The 20,637-nt window shown below is 53.5% G+C and overlaps 1 protein-coding gene across 2 annotated transcripts in view; it reads left to right on the forward strand.

The window, feature by feature from the left end:
* The window catches only part of BOC (BOC cell adhesion associated, oncogene regulated), a 55,634-nt gene that overhangs the window by 27,456 nt on the left and 7,541 nt on the right, over window positions 1–20,637 (forward strand). Inside the window, exons 2-10 of one of the 2 annotated variants that reach the window (XM_030477332.1) lie at window positions 3,794–3,961; window positions 4,342–4,620; window positions 12,590–12,736; window positions 13,188–13,331; window positions 13,748–14,041; window positions 14,833–15,105; window positions 15,772–16,070; window positions 18,778–18,940; window positions 19,837–19,947. In XM_030477332.1, the coding sequence (XP_030333192.1) occupies window positions 3,883–3,961; window positions 4,342–4,620; window positions 12,590–12,736; window positions 13,188–13,331; window positions 13,748–14,041; window positions 14,833–15,105; window positions 15,772–16,070; window positions 18,778–18,940; window positions 19,837–19,947 (1,789 nt within the window). In that variant the 5' untranslated portion in view covers window positions 3,794–3,882. The remainder of the gene's footprint in view (window positions 1–3,793; window positions 3,962–4,341; window positions 4,621–12,589; window positions 12,737–13,187; window positions 13,332–13,747; window positions 14,042–14,832; window positions 15,106–15,771; window positions 16,071–18,777; window positions 18,941–19,836; window positions 19,948–20,637) is intronic. The other variant, XM_030477333.1, reaches the window with a different exon arrangement.

Raw genomic sequence — 20,637 nt, forward strand, 5'->3', positions numbered from 1 at the left:
ACCCCCCTGCACACACGCGGCCTTTCTTCCCTTTTATATCTTCACCTCTGGTTTTTCTTCCCTGCCCCGCTGCCTGTGCAGTGCCCTCCGTCGCGCTGGGGCTGCGCGGGGGCCTCGGCGCGCTGAGGTGTGTGGTGGGAAGCGGAGCCGACAGATTTTACACCCCCACCACCCCTCCCTATCTGATGAAGCTCTCATTAATTTTGTTCTCCTAATGGCCCCTGCTTTGATTTACTGGGCTGTCTGAAAGGGACTGAGAGCTCCACTGACAGGAAATTGTTATTTTAACCTGGCAGGAAAGAATTAAAAATAAATAAACAAATAATTTTTGTTTTCCCTGCCCCCCTTGAAGCTCTTTAAATTACTTTAACTCTTTGTTTTCCCACATAAGCAGGAGCTGTTGAGCCTGGCTGCAGAAGTGTCAGCACAAGGGGCGTCTTGTACCTTACCTGCCTTGGGGAGAGGAGGCAGCAGAGCAGGACCCTGTCATGCAGCAGCCCCTTGTCCAGGACCACTGCCTCTGGGAAGGCAGCCGGAGTGCCTGGAGCCTCCTTTGCTTCCCACCTCTCCTGTTGCAGCCTGCTCCGGTGATGCTTGCAGGACACTGGGCAGATCGAGAGCTGCCTGATTAATAAAGTTCTTTGCTTTGCACTACTGCAGGCTGCTGAAGGGCAGCGTTTTCAAAAGAGGTCAGTTCCCATTTAGGCATCGAAATAAGTTGGTTGCCTATTTAGGAGAGCTCAGCGTGTCAAGAACTGAATGCTTTTGAAAATCTGGCTTCAATTGTGGAAGCTGAGAATTTCAAAATCTGGCCCTGGATCCTAGTAGTTCTTTTGGAATTGACGTTTTCATTCATTTTCCTCATTATTTTTATGCTGGCCATTTACTTTTTGTACTTCGCTCAGCTGTGAAAGAAATGGCCACATGTCCCTGTTTAGAGCTCATACTCTGCCTGGAGGTTTGGGAGGTACCATGCACTTGTTGCAACACACCTTCTCTCCTCAGTCTGTGCTCAATACTGTTCAATCTGCCCAGTGCCATGGCCAAATTTTCTGATCTCTCCTTTTTTCTCCCCACCTATTGCCCTTCATCTTTTTGCAGGCCTGGGGCAGCCACTTTCATCGTCTCATGGATGTGCCTGGGTGGTCCAGGCTCACGAAGGGTCTATCACACGTTTCTGCGCCCTTGGCTTTGCCCTTCTGGCCAGAAGCGCTGTGCGACGCAGAGCTGCAGGGAGGTCTGGTTGGGAACGTCTCTGCCTGCCCCCTCCCCCAGCATGGGCTCCAAGGAGCAGCTCTTTTCCATCCAACATTTTCCCTTCTTGCTGCCAAACCCATGTAGAGAAGGGAATGAGTCAGCTTTGCTCTGTGGGCTTCCAGCACTGAGGAACAAGACATGAAGTCCTACCCTAAACTGTTCTTCTACATTGGTGTAAAATGTAGACCCTTATGGTGTGAGGGGTTTTTAAGCCTAAACTAACTTGAAGTCTTTTCTAGATGAGTGGTACATCAGCTCACACATCAGCAACAGTGTCAGCAGTGCATGATTTGGTATGGACAGACCTCGGGCACTTCTGTGGCTGTGGTCAGTGGTGGTTTGCCCAAGATGGCTGTGGCATAACAAAGGGTTCTTTGGTGGCTGTCTTACACAGAGAAGTGAACTTGAGTAACTCAGATGGTCTCCGAGACAATAGCTAAAGGATTTCATGCAACAGTGTGTGCTGGTTGACAGGGGAAACTCTTCAAAGATAAATTGTTGACTCTCTTCTCTCCTTGGGTGAGGAGAGTGAATGCCGGGAAGGATGAGGTGCTTGGGAGGGAAGTTGCTGTCTTCTAGCTTTGGCACTGAAGATTATCCACAGAGGGTTTTCACATGTACAGGGCTGTGGGCAGCAGGAGCTAGAATGTGAGCTTAGCTGATCTTTCTGTGTGCCTTCAGAGTGTGCCCAGCCTGATGCCCAAAGCCCAAGCTCTGTGGAGGCTTTTCTTTTCCTTACCTCTCTTCAACTTTATATGAATGTCTCCTCCATGGCTTCTCAGCTAAGCAGTGCTCTGGGGCATGGTGGCGGGAAGAGGACAGCTTGTGAGGCTGTTGGAGGGACAGCCCAATTTGCAGAGAGGCATGCAAGCTGGCTGGCTGGGTTCTTGCTGTTGTGATGTGGAGCTCAGCACTGCTGGCCATGGACATTACCCTGTATTGCACTCTTGCACCTTTGCTGTCACTAGAGACCAAGCAGAGTCATTTAGGAGTAGCTTGGTGAGATTTCCCCAAATGCTGTGCTTTGTTGCTAGCAGTAACCAGCCTTGCCTTGAACAACTCCCTGAACATCTCATGGGGAGGCTGGCAATCCTTACTTCAGGAGTTAGGTAGTTTGGAAGTTGTGCTTGAAGGGACTTGTCCTCTCTTTTCGACTGAGATGGTTCTGGAAAGCAAACAGGTGATTGCTTGAGCAGTGGCCGTGGTGGAAGTAGGAAATACTGCTCTGCAGAGTCCGGGTTCTCTCGGGGATGGTGGTTGCAGCTAATAAGCTCATTGTGTACCTGCAGGGAGAGCAGGCAATACAACTGCTGTTTGGGCTGGCTGCCATGGCTGGTTTGGTCTTGGGCTTCTTCCCTGCCAATGTAGACATGCCACAGGAGCAGTTCTGAAATGCCTTTGGCACTTGCAGGTCGCCTTCTTAGTGCTGCAACTGGAGGAAGCTCAAAAATCCTGTAGCTGTGTTACGATGTCCATAGAGGGAGGTCTCTTCTTAACTTTGCCCTTGGTTGAAGCTGAATTCATTCTGATGTCTGAGGTGTCTCTTGGAGCAGCCACTTTGATCTTCAATCCCCCCTGACCTGGCTTGTCTGGTTTAGCGTTTGTTCATGACAGTCTCTCCACAAGAGCTGCTGTGGTGCAGCTCTCCACATCAGCCTGGGTTGTGACAGGTCTTGGGCTTCAAGACTTGTGGACACTGTTTATGCTTTTGGCTATGTACATGGTGGTTTGTCCGGACAGGGTAGCTCAACTCAAAATAGGCAGTGTGTTTCAGGCAGAACATTTAATCTGAAATCTTTCCACAGATTGGGTCTCTTGGTTTAGAATAAAAGTGTATTATGCCAAATCAATGTAATCCGCCCTCAGTGCACTGCACTGAATTGAAACAAATTTAGAACTGGGCATTTCTTCCCTCCTGCAAAAGTGTCCCCTCCACTTTAGAATAATTCCTTGCAGAGATGTCCTGAAAAACTTTTACACCCCCTAAGGAGTCCCATCTGGATTGAAACACAGGTATGCCCAGCAGCAACATGGCCAGTATCCAGGAAAAGGCTGTGAAACTGCAGGATCACCTCTGTTTTAGTGTGGTTTGGGACTTGTACTACGCATTTATTTCTGTGTTCAGGCTGGAATATATTCCAGGCACAGCCAAGAAGTGGCAGCAACATTTGGTGAATATCTCCAGTGATACTTTGTTGGAAATGTTTGTGTTTTGATCCTGAAAATTGCCTGGTGTGCATTGCTGGCACAGTACAGGCATTCACTGCACCCAGTCTGAAATGGGGAATATGTGTCTGTGTGCACACACATAGATTTGTACCGAGAACTGAGGATGGGAATGTCTTGGGAGACTCACAGCCATGCTTGGGGGAGAGGCTGGAGAAGAGAAGTGCTTGCACCAGTGTCTGTAGCCTCCTCAGGCCGCTGGCTCGGTGAACCCCTGGGGGTTCAAGGATGTTGGTAGAGAAGCCAGGCAGGGCTGGAAAGCAGAGGGAAGTCTGAGGGTTTCATCCATCATGTCTCTTGTCATTCACAGGAATCTGCTGCCGCACACCCACAGCATCTCCTGAGGCAGCTTATGGGACCCTTCCCTGGGCACCCCAGGACACACTGCATGGGATAGCAATGACACGTGGAAAGAAGAGACCCATGTCCGCCATCCCTTGCCTCATCCTCGCAGCCGCTAGCTGCTTTGCCAGACTGAGTGAGTTTCTGGGTTTACCCATTTGTTCCATTTTTCAAACGTTTTGCCTTGATGCTGCATAGCATAGCTGTGCCTCAAGCACAGAGCGTTTTCCAGTCTCCACTGCTTCCTCAGTAGCCTTGACCAAAGGTCTGGGTTCAAACACTCCTCCAAAGGAGGGGATACAGTCAGAGTTGGACATCTCTGTCCGGTGCTACTGAGAAGAAGTGGGGCTGGTGTGCATCTCCAAGCACAAGGGTGGGTGTGTGGGGAGCTAAGGGGAAGGTGCAGCACAAGCAGAAGTGGTGGGAATGCCAAATGTACAGTGGTTTTTAACTCTGTCCTGTCTTTTGCTGAGTCTCGCTGAGCTTTCTTATTCCCATTTTTTCCCCTCTGTGCAGGTGAATCTCTGCAGGTCACAGTGCAACCTGCCTCCATTGTCCAAAAGCTTGGGGGTCCAGTCAGCCTGGGGTGTGTGGTGGATCCCCCCAGAGTGAACCTTACCTGGAGGCTGAACGGGAGGGAGCTGGCTGGATCGGACAAAGTGCTGGGCATCCACATTGAGCGAGGGAAGCTCGTCATCACAGCTCTCAACAACCACACTGTGGGGCGATACCAGTGCATTGCTCGAGTGCCTGAAGGAGTCATTGCCAGTGTCCCTGCAGTGGTCACGTTAGCTAGTGAGTAGTTTTCATCCTCTGTCATCCCCTGCATTGCTTGGACCATCACTCACTCATCTTGAGAGACTCATCCATACTCACTTGTTCACGCTGGCATCAAGGGGGGGGTCTCCTTTGGCTTAGGCCATTTTGTAGTATTTTTGATTGTGGACTGGCTGTCATACTGTGGCCTAGCATGACCCAAGCAGTCCTCCTCCTGCAGTGACAGTACTTGCAAGACCAGGATATAACTGAGTGATGGGGTTTGTGTGCATGGTTGACTTCCTGAGTGTCATGCTGCCTCATCTGGTTTGCTGACTTCTTGATTGAGGTTAGCAAAAAGTACCTGCTGGTGCTGATGGCCAAACCACTGCCTGGGCTGCTGCAGGGCTGTTGCCAGCACTGGGTCAGCATGTGCTAAGTTTTACTGCCTTCCTGACACACAGAAATTGAAGTCCCTTGCCCTGTTGTCCTGTGATGGGACCTGCACTTTTTTGTGTTGCCCCTGGGTTCACCATAGCCAATGTACCAGCCTCCACGCTCACACTGAGGCGAGGTTAGTCTGGTTGTGGTGAGGAGGTGCACCTGAGCACCTGCATGAAGTGGCTGGTGGTCCTCTGTGTGCCACTGGGAAGATCCTTTGCCAAAAGGCAAGGTGAGGGAAAGGGATGATGGGAGAACAGTTCCATGGAGATGTTGAAGGCAGAGACTGTGCCGTCCTCATTTGGTAAGGTGGGTGCAGAAGTGGACAGGACAGCAGCGTATCTAAAAGCACTTGTAACAAGGTTTCTGTCTTTAAGAGGCAGGAGGCTGTATTCATTACCACTGCGTGCTCTACCTTTCCAGGGCTTTGTCCTCTTCCTGTGATGGTGCAGTGTCATGACAGCAAAGAGCCCCTTTGTTTCTGAGCTAAAGCTCTGAGCAAGGGACTTTGCTTCTATCCCTGAGCTTACATGCTCCTCACTGCTGCCCTCTGCCATTGGCCACAGACCAAGGAGACCTGTGTGTGTGTGAGGAGGTGTCTTAGAGTGGAGAACTTCTCTTACAGGCACCTGGTTTTGGCCAGATGTTATGCTCAAATGTGAGAAAGTGCTATATTTGGATGCATCTGAGAAAGGGCAGCCCCCTATGCCCTGCTTGGAGATAGTGGGGCTCTGCGTGAGCCACCCTTGCTTAGGCAATGGAGAGTCCGATCTTCCCAAAGACCCGTGCAGTTTCTGGTAGAGCAAGTGTGTGCAGATGAGCTCACCATCCCCTGGCAGTGACAGCCCCCAGGCGTGGAAAGGGCTTCGTCTTCCCAGCAAGGGGGAGTTTGGGGCTAAGCCTTAAGAAAATGAAGAAGTGAAGATGTTTGTGCAAAGTGGGGGCTGGCTTTGCTTTAAAGCCAAGAGCTATTGGCTTGTCACTGCTACATTAATCAGGAATGAAATGTTTAGGCCAGGCTGGGTGGGAGGAGGAGGCGAGGGGAAAGTTGCTGAGCTCCGAGGTGGTGGGAGGGGGCTGTCACGGGGCCGAATCTGTCAGGGGATTTGGCCTGAGCCCCGTGCTGAGATTAAATTTCGGAGAACACATTCCAGAGCAGAAAGGGGGCTGTGTGCACTGGTGGCCTGATAGAGGGAAGGAGAGCAGGGGAGAGGTGGATGGGATTACCAAGGACATGGTTTGCATTTAGGAGGGCAGGGTGTGCGCAGCTCCTCAGCCTGATCAGTTCCTTCTGAGGCTGATCCCCTTTTCTTTGTTTTCCCCTCACCCCAACCCAGCACCACCAGCTCTGTCTCCTGGGACAAAGCATGACTGTTTGATCTATCTGTCTGCTTTGGTCTAGCAACAGTGGTGGTTGGGATGCAGGTCCTAGAGCACCAGAAGGTCTTACTGTGTCCCTCAGGACAAATCAAAGCCAGAGCTGAGTAGTCCAGGAGCCAACTGGAGAGACGGGTGCAAAAGAGGGGGACTTGCCTGTTGCTGCAGTCCCTGTCATGGCAAAGGCACTACTGCTGAGGGGAGGTCAGGAGCACCATTCACTGGAGCTCACAAAACTGGAGCCAGAGGTTGGATGAACAAGCAATTAATCCATCATGGAACACCCCTGTGCTTTGCTGTATGGGTCCCTTGTCCTTGAGGGGAGCTGGGGATGGTAGAGGTTGTGTCCCATGCACCCAGACAGCCTTGGGTGATAGAGAGCCCACAGATAGGGAAGACTTGCAGTCAAGTGAACAGAGAGAGAAGGGCAGCCCAGGAAGGATGTGGGGCTGAAGGTGTAGCAGTGAAACCTTCTGGAGGTGTTCAAATAACCAGTTTCCTGTTCGTGAGCTGGAGGCTGCTGGCAACAGTGGCTTTGCAGTGGTGTGAAATGACAGGGGGCACCAGTTTGTGTGGGACTGAGTTTGAAAGCTGTGGTAGCCCATGTGCCAGGGGCTCTCACTCCTGCTCCTGACCTCCTCCACAGCCCTGGCAGGTCGGCAGTGCATGGGGATCTCTTTCAGGTCACCTGCTGGGCTGAAAGAAAACCCTCTAAAAGTCTCAGCCTCATCCACAAATTACGTGGAGGGGGAGGGGGAATATTTTCAAGGTGTAGAGGTTCAGGCTTATTTTGGAAGGCGGCCTGGAGTCATTGGAAAAAGTGTCTTGTAGTTTTGAGGGGGGTAGGTCACATTTCCAGGCTATTTCCATTCCTTCCACCTCCTTTGGAGGAAACTTCCTCGAGTGCCCCAGGCTCTGGGTGCCTGCTCCCTCAGGGCCTCCTTGTGCTTTGCTGGCAGTCAGCAAGCAGATAACCATCGCTGCAGTGCTGGCAGCCACAGTGTAGCCCTGGGACCGATACCTCCTTCTCCCATCTGTGGTGCAGTGCCGAGTCCACCTCTGCTCTCCCTGGCTGAGGGCTGGTTGAAACTAGCTTTTAATTCCTCCAGCAGAGATAAAATAGCTGCTGTATAGCCAAGGGGTGGAGGGAGAAGGGATTCGCAGAAAGGGGAAGATTTCTTGAAGCAACAAATGGAGCAGCACTTCAGGCGCTTACTTGGACACTTCTCAGTCCAGTTGGAGCCGACCTGATGATCTGTGATCCCATATTCAACCTTGGCAGCCCGTGGCACAGCGGTGCAGATGGGTACCTGCGGATCACTGCTGGCCTGGCCATGCTGCGCAGCATCAGCCCTGCATGGCCCTCAGGCAGCCCTTGGTGGCCTGGAATCTGGGATACCTTGAATGGATGGGGCAGGGGTATTCCTGGTTTTCCCAGCCAGGCCCTAAGCTTTCACATGGGTAAGAGCTGCAAGGAAGAGACAGGTATTTTCCCTGCCCTGCTTCCAGGTAGCAAAGCTGCTGTTGCACCAGAAGCTTTGCTCCAGCCCCTCTCCTGGGTGGAGGTGCTGTATGGGAGGTTTGGCTGCAGTGGGCTCTGGTGGGGCTGGATAAATCCACCAGGGACACAGACACGGCGCTGGGGGCTGGTCCTGCAACAGCAAAAGGCCTGGGAGGTCGAGAGCCCCTGGTGGAGCTCCCGGGGCAGCTGAAGAGCGGGGCTGGAGCAGAGCCAGTGGGCAGAGCAGCTCTTGGCGTTCAGCTGTGTGTATGGAAGCACAACAGCAAACCTGAGCTGGGCAGACATTGCATTTATAAACAAACCAAAAACATAGGTGAGGGATGCAGCAAAGGAACTCCCTCTGCTCCAGTGTACCTCTGTGGCCAGGGACGAGAGGAATGCAGGGCACCTGTGTGCTAGGGATGCTGTGGGGCAAGGGAGGCTCGTTGCCCCATTGCCTCTGCCAGCACGGCTGGCAAGGGCAGCCCTTGGCTTTGTGGCAGCAGGTTTGGGAGGCCGGGCCTCAGCACACAGCGCTCACGGGCAGTGACCCTGCGGCGGGTCGGGCTGGGCATCCCCCCGGAGTTTGCAGCTGCTTTCTGAAGACAGCCCCATTCATTTTCCTCTGCCCGGGCCTCTCCTCTGATGGCTCCCCAGAGGGGAAGGCGAGAGGAAGGGAGGGAAGGGGGTGGCTGCGTGTTGGAAAAGCATTTGCTGAGCAGGCACGGGGGCTCTGGCCCCAGGGGCAGAGGTGGCGTGAGGAGGGGAGAGAAGGAAAACACAGGTGGTGTTTGGTGAGCCGGAGGAGCTGTGGCACAAGGGCTGTGAGACGGGCCTGAGGCGTTGTGGGGGAATGGGGCTGGGGCATCACGAGAGAGATGTGCTTGGGGTGTATGAGCAAGCTGGGGGCCTGGAGCTGCACCTGTCCCTGCAGGGTGGGAGGGAGCTGCTGGCGACAGCACCAGTGCCCAAGCTGCTGTGGTGCTGAGCAGGCAGGGAGCGAGAGCCATGGCCCCAGGCTGCACTGACAGCCGAGGGGGGTTTAGTGGAAGGCGACTGCCCCAGGGCTGTGGGACCCCTGGCCCTGCCCATTCCCATTCTCAGGGTCACTCCCTTCCCTCCCTCACCTTTCACCCCAGCAGGGAGGACTTTCACCTTGAGGGCTGGCATTTTATTTACTACTGCTGCTTCTCCAAAGTTATTTATGGTGTCCCATTCATTTAATCCTTTCTGTCTCACCAGCCTCGGTGCTTGGCCCCCAGCCCTGGGATTCAGCTGGTTTCCCTCCCCGATGACAGCGGCACAGCTAGCCGCAGGGCTGACCCTCCCTGTGCCCCAGCTCACCCCATCGCGCCTTGGAGTGCAGCACAGATGGACACGAGCAGTGGCCTCTGCTTGCACTCCCTTCTCAACAAAAAAGAGAAAAGGGGAAAAATCCATGCTGTTATCCCAGCACGGCTCTGTCTGTCCGCAGCACCTCCCACCGGTGCCTGGTGGATGAGGGCTTACTGCTTCCCTGTGGTCAAGCGTGTCTTTTAAGGACAGGGACATGGGCTGGCACGCCAGGCGCCGCCGTATGAGAAGGAAAACCCAGCCAGTGGAGAGGGGATGTGGTTTCTCCCAGCTGCAGCGGGAGTTAGGCTCCGGGTGCAAATTGCATGTTAGACATGGGGCACGGCTGCTTCTGGGCAGCCAAAGGGGTGAGCACTGCATCCCCCAGTGCTGCCCCTCTCCTTCACCCCCCTGCACTGCTTTGCCTGGTGGGGGAGGTGTGTGTGGCCCCCCACATCTTGGGGTGGCTCATTTGAAGCTCCAGGAGGAAGCTGGTTGTCCCAGCCTAGCACAGCGCTCTCTGTTTTGCTGTGCTGGGACCAAGTGCAATGGGAGGTGTGAAGGGGGGCTCATCCCATGCACAGGGGGAATGGGGGTGCCCCCAGCCACCCCTTGCCTGCTCCAGCCGACCCATCAGTGTTAATGGACGGCTGTATGCGCCAGTACCAGCTGGGAGTGGGGCCAAAACCCACTGGCAAATAGAACAGGCTTGTTCACTGTGGGGGAGCAGGAATTTGGGGGAGTAATTTGGCAGGAAGCTTGTACAATTGCGTATTGGAAAATAGTTTGTCCCGGTGCCCACCTGATGTTTTCCTCCTCTCCCCTGCTGGTTTCGCTCCACTTCTCCAGGAGTGCCCAGTTCTTGCTCCCGCGGCCACCCCGGGAGCCCCCTTCCTCCATCCATTCCCCCTCCATCCACAGCGTCACCCCTCATCCCCCGCAGTCAGGCTGGGAGGGGAAGGCAGGAAGCGCTGGGGGTCCAGCTCCCTGCCCCGTGGGGCTGCAGCACTCACAGCCATGTGTCACACATCATTTCTGTCTTCAGGAGCACGGTGCTCCCCAGTGGGCTGCGCCACGCCAGGGCTGTGGGTCTGCTCTTCCTCCTGAGCCCCTTCTTCTCTTTGGGATCTGTGTGTGTGTGCACGTGTGTGTGTGTGCAGATCCCTGCCAGCATTGCTGGAGCCTGTGCCTTGGCTCTGAAATCTTAATTTAGCTGTGATGAATCCAGACCACCAAGGCGCACATTAATTTTCCTAATGCTCGTTTATATTTTGTTGATCGGAGATATATGCGTGATGTGGGCAGGCAGACTTTGGGCTCTCTTGCCTCTTCTCCACCTCTTTCCATTTCTGTGGCTCTTACTATTTTATTCCTTGATCCAATACAAAAAGCAAAGAGGAGAAAAGACCCAGCAAGCACCCTTCCGCTCCCCAGCAGTAACTTTCCTTGTCGGAGGAGCGCGAGCCAGCTTTTCACAAGTGAAGAGTTAACCTTCATCTGGCTTTAGTACCCAGTGGAAACATGGCTCCCCTCCTCAGCTTGTCTTAAAGGATTAATCACATTTCTGAAGTTCACCCGTATTCCTTCTTTTTATTATTATTATTTTAATTGAATGGTGCCAGGACATTCCAGCAGCATGAAGCATGTTTGCTGCAAATCATTTTTATGACATTGCAAAACCTCCCCTTTTCTTTTCAACCTCCTCCCCTCCGCTCAGATCTGGGCCCGGGACGCTGGCTCCCCCGGCAGCCGCCCGGCAGCCCCTCCGCGCTGTGCTCGGGGAGGCTTTCGCACCACCCTGCCAAGAGAGCTGGTTTTTATTTAAACTCCATAAAGGATCTTGCTTTAATCAGAAAGTCTGCTTGAGAAATTTCATGTCACTTTTCCATGACTGTGGGTGGGAGAAGCTTGGAGCCAGAGTTGTCTTTTTGCTCTTGGAGCGCTGCTGCATTTCCCAGAGAACAAAAACACATCGCTGCCAAGGGAGGCTGCCTGCCGTCCGCCCGCCGCCAGCCCTCCTGCTTCCCCTCCTCCAGCTCTCCACACTGCCCGAGGTCACGGGTGCCACGTCTTGGGATGGGTTTCGAGGGGTGAAGGAGCTGTTGACAGCGCGTGGCCGTGCTGTACCACGGCGATGGACGTAACGCGCTGCCTGAGCATGGGGTTTTGAAAGGACGTGTGGTCCCGGCCGGGTTTGGCGCACGCCGCCCGGGGGACGTGTGCTAGCGCTGGGTCCCAGGGAAGATGCGCTGGCTTGAGCCTTGATGTGACAGCGTGACTCGTGTCCAGCTGCGGGGTGTGCAGTTGTCACTAGTGGTCGCCTGGGCTGGTGCACGGCCCTGTAAAAATGTGTGCTCAGGACTTTCTTCCTGGCACAAACGTTTCTCCCTCCCAGCACAGGCTGGCTGAGACAGATTTTGGGCCGCAAGGTTTGCCATTGTGCCCAGGGAGAGCGGGGACCAGTTTCACCACCAGGAAGCTTGGTGAGGCCAGGTTGGTGTGCTCCCTGTGGGGTTTCACCACAGTCCACCGCTCCCGCTTTCAGAAGCAGGGAAAAGAAAACAAGCAGTCAAGCACCCTTTCCTCCCCACCCCTGTGCTTCCAATCCTGCTGCCTGCATTGGCCCTGTCGGGGGAACAACCCCCATCACAGCCTCGTCAGGAGACACATGCTGGGACAGGGTGTTTTCACAGGAGGGGCAGCTGTGCCGTGTAGAGTATCTGCTTTCCCTTGCAATTCCCTGTTCTTCGAACTGGGGTGTGGGCACTGCTTGGGCACACACGGAAGCATCGTGGTTAACCATCCTCGGCCATGAGATGCTTGTTGGGAGCAAGAGTGCCTGGAACAGAGATGCCAGTTGCTCAGACTCCAGAGGAGCTCAGAGCAGCTCTGGGAGCATCCAACATTCATGCACCTTCTCCCAGTGTGTCACCCGGCATCTGCACACCCTTGAATGGGCTCCCGGAGTTACCACTACAAAGTCAGCTTCTTGGTGGCAGGACAGCAGCCGCGTCTGAAATAGCAGGCAGCAGAAGGGCCACTTTCGGCTGCCCTTCAGTGTTGCAGTAAGTTGGCTCTTATCTTACTTTTGGGCCAGGATTTTTCGCACCCAGTTTCTCAGCCGTGGAGCAGGAGGTTTCTCCAAAAGCTGTCTTTTAAGTTACCCTTTTTGTAGTAAGGAGGAGGAGAAAAACAGTAGAGCTCTGAAACCAGGCCAGTTTCCCTAAATGCCGGGGACGGAGTGGTCGTCTGCCGGCACTGCAGTGAAACAGCCCTGGGTCCACAGGGGGAGGAGCATGAGCTGACACCGAGATGCTGAGCCAGCCACTGAGATGCTCTGTCATTTGCTCTCTGCAGATCTCAAAGATTTCAAGTTTGACGGCCAGCATGTGATCGAGGTGGATGAAGGGAACACGGCCGTGATCGCCTGTGACCTGCCCGAAAGTCACCCCAAGGCCCAGGTCCGCTACAGCGTGAAGCAGGAGTGGCTTGAGGCCTCCCGAGGTGAGTGCCAAGGGGTCTGTCCCGCTGGGTCCCCTCCCTGGACTCTCTGCCTGCTGCCTCCTCATTGTCCCTTTGCTGCTGGTCTGAGCACAGGTTAGTTTGAGTCCCTTTCAGGTCTCCCTCATACCCCTGCTCCCCAGGACTGGGGAGCTGCATCTGCATATAGGCAGAAGGAAGCAGAATTAGGTGATGCACAATGTCACTCTTCACTGGACATCTCTATGTGTCTGTGAAGCATTCTTCTAGCCCAGCCTGGATAAAGGCAGGTTTGAATTTGGTGAAATGTCTTTAATTTGGATCTGAATTTTGCAGCTTCACTTCATCTGCTGCATGTACCTGTGACAAGCTAGCTTCACATGAGGCTCTGTTCCTTCCATCATCGTACCATTGCTCTCCCTGATATTCTGGGTAGAAGCATATCTTGTGACCACTTCCCCTTCTCTCTCTACAGACAATTACCTTATCATGCCATCCGGGAACCTTCAGATCGTCAATGCCAGCCAGGAGGATGAGGGGACTTACAAATGTGCTGCCTACAACCCTGTGACACAGGAGGTGAAAACCTCTGTCTCCAGTGAGAGGCTCCGTGTGAGACGTAAGCTGCTCTCCCTTCTCTGCACATCTTCTCCATAGTGCTTCCAGCCCTGGGAGCACACACCAGTGCTATCGCAGCTGGTTTTCTCTGTGAACTGGCATTATCAGTTACTGGGAAAACTTCCCAGCAGCAGAAGGCCCCAAGGCTCGTGGGGTATGTGTGCAACCCAGGGATTGCTGTACCTTCTCAGGATTTGTTCTTGGTGATGGCGAGCAAAGGCCATTAGCCTTCCAGCCATTTGCTGTGTGCGCGCATTCCTTAAGGAATGTCCCTTTCAGCTTGTGTTGCCGTTTATCCACCCCAGTGCAGGGGAGCAATGGGCTAGCCCTGTACCCCTACCTGCACTCTGCACAGGGTGCTTTCCCTCCGGCCACCTTCCTTCCCACCCACCTCCTTCCTCCTCCTCTCCCCACCAGGCTCCACAGCGGAGGCAGCCCGGATAATCTACCCCCCTGAAGCTCAGACCATCATTGTCACCAAGGGCCAGAGCCTCATCCTGGAGTGTGTGGCCAGCGGGATCCCCCCGCCGCGAGTCACCTGGGCCAAAGACGGCTCCAGCGTCTCCGCGTACAACAAGACACGCTTCCTGCTCAGCAACCTCCTGATTGACCCCACGAGTGAGGAGGACTCGGGCACCTACAGCTGCACGGCTGACAATGGGGTTGGGGAGACTGGAGCTGCATTCATCTTCTACAATGTGCAGGTGTTTGGTGAGTGCTGCTCTGGCCCTTGTTTCAGGAAGGGCTTGGACCTTCTCCACTGCTTTCAGGGGAAAATACTAATGCTGCTGTACTCTTCCTGTCACTGGACAAACCACCATGTAAAGCAAACCCCTGCTTGTGGTTCCACTTTCTAGGAGATGTGTCATATTCTTCCTTGAGGGTGATAGTTCTTCCTTTCTGGCTCCCACCAAGGGCTGGAGATGGTGGATGCTCCCTTCCTCTTCCTTCAGCAGAAGCTCTTCTTTTGTCATTTGTAGCACTGGGTTTCCTCTAACACTTTCTTGTGGAGGACTGGCTGCTTCTTAGATGTGTTTGACATCAGCATAGGGAAGACATCAGAGTGTATTGCTTTCTGTTCTGTTCTATAGAGAAGCTGTCTATGGGATGAGAAATGTAAGGGATACTACACCATAGATATTTCTAGCATGCATCCTTCCCTTTCTCACAAGCATTAGGGAGGCTAAACCCAAGTTTTACTGGATTGCATTTCACCCAGATGCTGGCATGCTGTTCTGGCACAAGCACAGTCTTTGCAGAGTAGCACTTCAGCTCAGAAAAATGGGGCTTGTAGGTGGCTGCTAGCATCTGAGAGGGGCAGATGGCTTTGGGCCACCTCTCCTTGCAATTCACATAGATGCTGAAGGGGAGGCGCAATGAAGCGGATGCCTGTGGGCCCCCACGAAAGGAGTGGGATTTGGGGGTGGGGTAAGGATCCGTCATTCTGCCCTCGCCCCTGCTCTCTGCCACATGGCACTCAGCAGTGTTTTTCCCCTGCGCAGAACCCCCAGAGGTCACCATGGAGCTGTCCCAGCAGATCATCCCCTGGGGCCAGAGCGCCAAGTTCACGTGCGAGGTGCGAGGGAACCCGCAGCCCTCGGTCGTGTGGCTGCGCAACGCCGTGCCCCTGTCCGGCGGCCCGCGGCTCCGGCTGTCGCGCCGGGCGCTGCGCCTGGTCAGCGTGGGGCCCGAGGACGACGGCATATACCAGTGCATGGCGGAGAACGAGGTCGGCAGCGCGCAGGCCATGGTGCAGCTGAGGACAGCCCGGCCGGGTAAGTCCCTCGCACCAAGCTGGTGACCGTTCCACTCCAGAGCCTTACACGCAGGTAAAGAGCAGAAGAAAGTTAGTGTGTAACCCTCCCGCTTGCGTTTGAGCCGCCTTGCTCTTCCCTCCCTTTTATCCTGCACAGCGAGTGCTTTTTTCACTGGGATCTCCACATCTCCCTGTAGGAACAGATGGAAGCGGTTTTGCTTCTAAGAGCAGAGCCATATGTGCATACTTGAGCTATCTCTGCATGAGAGACACAGGACATCTGGGTGTAGTGCCTTACCCCATGGTTTACTCAGCTCTGGCTCTGAGCTTGCACTGGGCAAGAGCATAACCACTGATGTGGTTGGATTCACTTGGGGTAAAAGAGGTACCACCTGATTCCTTGGATCCTGCTGAACTTATCCAGGGGCTTCAGAGAGGGAGGAAGCCTCATGTGGCCAAGGCCTGTTCTTGGAGAGGCCCCAGTGAGGTGTATTAGGTTTATAGCAAGAGAAAGAGAGATTGTTGCCAACACCTTTTTGAGTGGCTCACCAGGCAGCACCACTTGGGGCCTGTGCTGCAGTGGGTGTATAGCACCAGCCTTCTGAGAGGCTCAAGGGGCTCATAGCTCTGCCTTCACCGCAGACTGGGCTGGGCATTTACTATACCTCGACACCTTGTCTTTCAGGAGCTACACTCAACCCTGGGCGAGATGCTCAGCTGGGCTCAGCTCAGCCTCCAACCCCGGCTTCCAGGGACAGTGCCTTAAAGCTGCCCCTGGATAAAGCTGGACTGCCAAAGACTGGGACAACCCCGCTGACGGCATCTCCACAGTGTGCAGCCAACAGGGAAACGGTGTCTCCAGCTGAGGCCCCCATCATCCTCAGCTCTCCACGGACATCCAAGACAGACAGCTACGATCTGGTGTGGAGACCCCGGCCTGACAGCAGAGCCCCCATCCTCTATTATGTGGTGAAGCATCGCAAGGTATCGTTGTTTCTCCCTGCTCCCATCTTTCCTCTGCACCATTCCCCACCGGGCTGCTGGCCTCACTGCAGGTTTTCACACCTCATGAGCAGGTGCATTGGGGCAGGGGCACCCATTGCTCACTGGTGACACTGGTTGGTGGGACCTCCTCAGCTGCAGCCTCAGCCTGTTGAGGTACAGGCTGCAAGAGGAGGTTTGTCAAACTGTCCAAGAAGAGCCCATGATGGTGCCCATCTGCCTATGTATGCAGGGGGCATATGCACACACATGTATTTCCAGTTTGAAGAGCTTCCACTTCCAATTCCCAGCGGTGTGCTTACACAAGTAGGAAGTCCTGAGGGTAGATTGTGCAGTGACTTGCTCTGTGATGCTTTTGTCACAAGCCATGGGGACACCTCTACCTTGCAAGGCTTGGGCTGCAGGACACTCTGCTCTGCAGTGCCTCTCTGCTGCACATACCTGCCCTGCTCAGCAGCGCTGAAGCACCCATGCTCAGTGACTGAGGAGCCAGCAGAAAGGCATCATAACCATGCTAAATCCTTTGGGAAGCTCCTGAAGCACCAGCTTTATTCGGGAAGCTGAAAGGCAGTGCAGTGTTGAGTGCCTCTTGGCTGGTGGCACCGCATGAGCACACAGTGCACTGCCAAGCCCTGCCTGAGCCCAAGGGCTCCTGCCCTCTGTGGTGCTTTTCAGCATCATGGGCAGAATGTGGGCAGAGCTGTAGCCCAGCAGTTTCTCTAAATAGCAAAGCATTGTTGAGGTAAAAATCCTGCGTTTGAGGTGTAGACAATCTCTTCCCAATTTGCTGGGATAAGCTGGGAAAAAGTAGCTTGAATTTATCTGTTTGTTGCTTGTATTTCCTTTGGGTAGGCAGGGAGTTACCCCTTCAAAGGCAGCAAAACCCCAGGTTTTGCTCTGGGGTTTGAGTACATTCCAGATTTGGCATGGTTTAGATTCCCAGCCACTGCAAGGCACCGTTTTCAATTACATGTGAATATATGTGTCTATTTTCCTGGAATTGTTTGATTTTTGTGAAAATATATAGGTATGAGAGGAGACTGTTATAATTCTTACACATGCTTGATTTCTTTCTAAATAAAACCCAAGCTGAGGGTTTCAGCTAACTATGTCTTTAAAGAACCCTTTAAAACAAAGGCAGAAGATGCCAACACAAGAAGACAATAGAGCAAGCTTAAATAAAACCCAGAAGATGCCAAATGCCTCACCAGATTATTGGCTCTGGTTGTCTGCCAAGAAGAGATTTGTCCCCCAACGCTGTATCATGTAACTACCAATTCTGCGTGCGATCTTCACTGGCAGCCTGGAGTTTGTCCATATTTTATTTGTTTTCACCTGGAAGGGGCTATAGGGCAGCGGAGGTCACCGTGGGTCATTGCAGTTTGCAGTAGTATGTTTTCAGTGTAGTCCAAATTCTCAGCTGGAGACTCTTTCTTGGCATGCTTAAGGATTGTGTGGAAAGGAATTAGTCCCAATAACCCCTTAAACTTATTTAGAAAGAGTCTCTTTCTATCAGAGATCCTTAGGATCAACTTATATAATGATCTGGTTTTGACATCTCCAACTGGAAAAACATGTATGCAGAGAGGGAAGGAATCAATTCAGCAACAAAAGAAAAGGCGCTTTGTGTGAAAGACGGTTATAGGGAAGTAAAACCTACTGACAGGAGGCTTACATTTGTACTGGGCAAGGGTCTGCTGCTCCTCTGGAAAATACCTGCGGATGTATCTTTTCCCCTGCTCTTACGCTGCCCCTGAAGCCTCAGCAGCCCGCAGGCACTCAGATGCCACGCAGCCCTTACCTTTGTTTGTTAAGAATGTGTCTTTCTCTTTCCTGGGCATTAGCAGTGTCCAGGGCTCCCCTCCCTGGCCTCACAGCTCCACAGGCTCAGGAATAAAAATAAAACGAGGCAGGCATTAATCAGTCAGTGTCAAACGCTTGGAGAAGATGAATGATAGGGCAGAGTCTTGGCATTTCCGTTCTGTTGCGTCGCCTGCATTGCTAATGCTCCCCTCGGCACCGGGTCACTTCAGTGTCCTGCCTGTCGGCCTGCAAAAATATTATCCTTGCAGCTGGGGAGGAGGAGGAAGGTCCCACCTTCCCTCCCCCTCCTCACAGGGCATTGGGCATCACCGAAAAACAAACTGTGCTTCCAAGCCTTTCTGGGGGCCACAACCATACATGGCTGTTTTCCTGCAGAAACCTGTGCTCAGCTCATAGAATCAGCTAGGTTGGAAAAGATCTTTAAGATCATTAAGTCCAACCAGGACTGCCAAGTCCACCACTAAACCATGTCACTGAGGGCCTCATCTACACAGTTTTTGAACACTTGCAGGGACGGTGACTCCACCACTTCCCTGGGCAGCCTGTTCCAATGCCTGAGCACCCTCCCTGTGAAGAACTTTTTCCTAATACCCAGTTTAAACCTGCCCTGGTGCAGCTTGAGGCTGTTCCCTCTTGTCCTATCACTTGTTACTTGGGAGAAGAGACCAGCCACCTCCTCTCTCCATCCTCCCTTCAGGTAGTTGTAGAGAGCAGTAAGGTCCCCCTGAGCATTCTCTTCTCCCTCATTTGATTGCAGGGAAGGCAGCCCTGGTTGGTACACAACCTGCCCTGAAATCTCCTGAGCTCGGTGCAGGCAGGAAGCCCAGCCTGCCCCAGCTTTGCAACGCCCGTCTTGGTCTCTCAGCAGGTCACCAACGCCTCGGACAGCTGGGCAGTGAGGGACGTCCCAGCCTCGCAGCACCGCCTGACCCTCACCAGGCTGGACCCTGGCAGCCTCTACGAGGTGGAGATGGCTGCTCACAACTGTGCCGGCGAGGGACAGACGGCCATGGTGACCTTCCGGACTGGTAATGGTCGAACTGTTCCCTGGGCGTTCTGCTCCGAGTTCAGGGCAGGGCCCCTCCAGGAAGTCCCCGCCCAGCCCTGAGGCACCAGGCTTAGCACAAAGGGGCTGTTTCTGCTCTGGAAACCCATCTGTCCTCAGCTTAGAGCGACTCTGTCAGAGGGGAATGCGGAGGGTGGGAGTGAAACAGGATAGGGAAAATCAGGTTTCCCCTCTGCCTGGGTTGGAATAAGTCACTTTCTCCCTCGGTGTCTCAGTTGGACACCTGCAGAACCATAGAAAATAGGTCTGGTGGGGATGTCAGGAGGTCATTTAATCCATCCTCTGTCTGGAGACAGGATCAGCCCGTGGGGGTTGTTCCTGCCAGGTGTTTCTCTAATCTGTCCTTAACAGCTTGTCCTGCACTGAAGGGAACTCCAGGCCTTCCCACGGAGTCTGCTTGGTGCAGAGCTGTCTTTGCCACTAAAAGGATGTTCCAAATGTCTACACTAAGTCCCCCTGTCCCCTGGCTGCTTTTCATGTCTCCAGGAGGTGTGGGGAATGGCATTCCCTTTGTAGCAACCTTCTCCATGGCGGTGGGCTTGCTCACATCTCCCTTCAGGTCCCCATCTTGTGCTAATTACTACCTTCTCAGGTAGAAATCTAGCAGCATGTCAAGAAAACCAATTAAAAGTTTTAGAAAATGAAGTATGAGGGGAACCTATTAACAGATTAACAAACCTGCCCCTTTAGCTTTAGTTCCTGCCTGCAGGTTGAGTGCTTTGAACCCCTAAGACTGTTGGAGTCTAGGAGTACTTACCTCAGCATCGTGGCTGGGAATATTTTCTTTGCTCATCACAGCAAAAGTTAACTCTGATCCACGTCTCCATGTCACTGATGCCACCTCTCCCTTCTGCACAGGCCGGCGCCCAAAACCAGAAATTGTCGCCAGCAAAGAGCAGCAAATCCAGAGGGATGACCCAGGCACAAGCACTCAGAGCAGTAACCAGTCTGACAACAGCCGTCTGTCCCGTAAGGCCCTCCCTCAGCTGGGCAAGGAGGGAGGTGGGGGTGCTGGATCTCTTGCGGGTGGTAGTGGCCAGGCCATGCCGGGGTTGAAGTCTCCGCTGGGTCTCCAGCTCTTGACAAGGAAGGGTCCTTCTCAGACACCCCTGCTACTGTATTGACAGGCAGTCTGTCTTGGAGGAGCAGGCTGATCCCACTGCCTGTCCCCCCCACTAATGTAAGGATTTGTCAGAAGCTCTGTCTCGTGCTGGGTTCCAGGTGGTGGGTTCAGAAAGCCCTGTGAATGTGTGGGGCACAGGACCCGCAAGCTGCCGTGCAGCAGCAAGTGCTGGGGGAATGTGAGGCAGGAAGGGAACCAACTCCCTGCAGGCCCTGGCATCCTGCTCTCTCAGCCAAGCCCTGACAAGGGGCAGTTGTGCCCATTCTAGTGGTGCAGGGTATTTTGCTGTGCTGGAGAAACATCAGCTCCTTACTGGTTAATCCAGTTCATTGTTTTTCCCATCTTGCATCTGCCATTACTGTTATTCACCAGAGCCACTATCCTTTCTGTGAAATTCTGTCCTTCAATCCTGAGCCTTTCTTGTGAAGTCCCCTCCTTCAACTACCCACACTCATTCATGTGTTGCCTTTTCTTTCATCCCCACAGCTCCTTTCATCTCTTTCCCTCCCAACTTTTGACTGTTTTCCTATCAAATT

The sequence above is a fragment of the Strigops habroptila genome, chromosome 2 (genome assembly GCF_004027225.2).
Source record: "Strigops habroptila isolate Jane chromosome 2, bStrHab1.2.pri, whole genome shotgun sequence".
In the NCBI taxonomy this organism is placed as follows: domain Eukaryota; kingdom Metazoa; phylum Chordata; class Aves; order Psittaciformes; family Psittacidae; genus Strigops; species Strigops habroptila.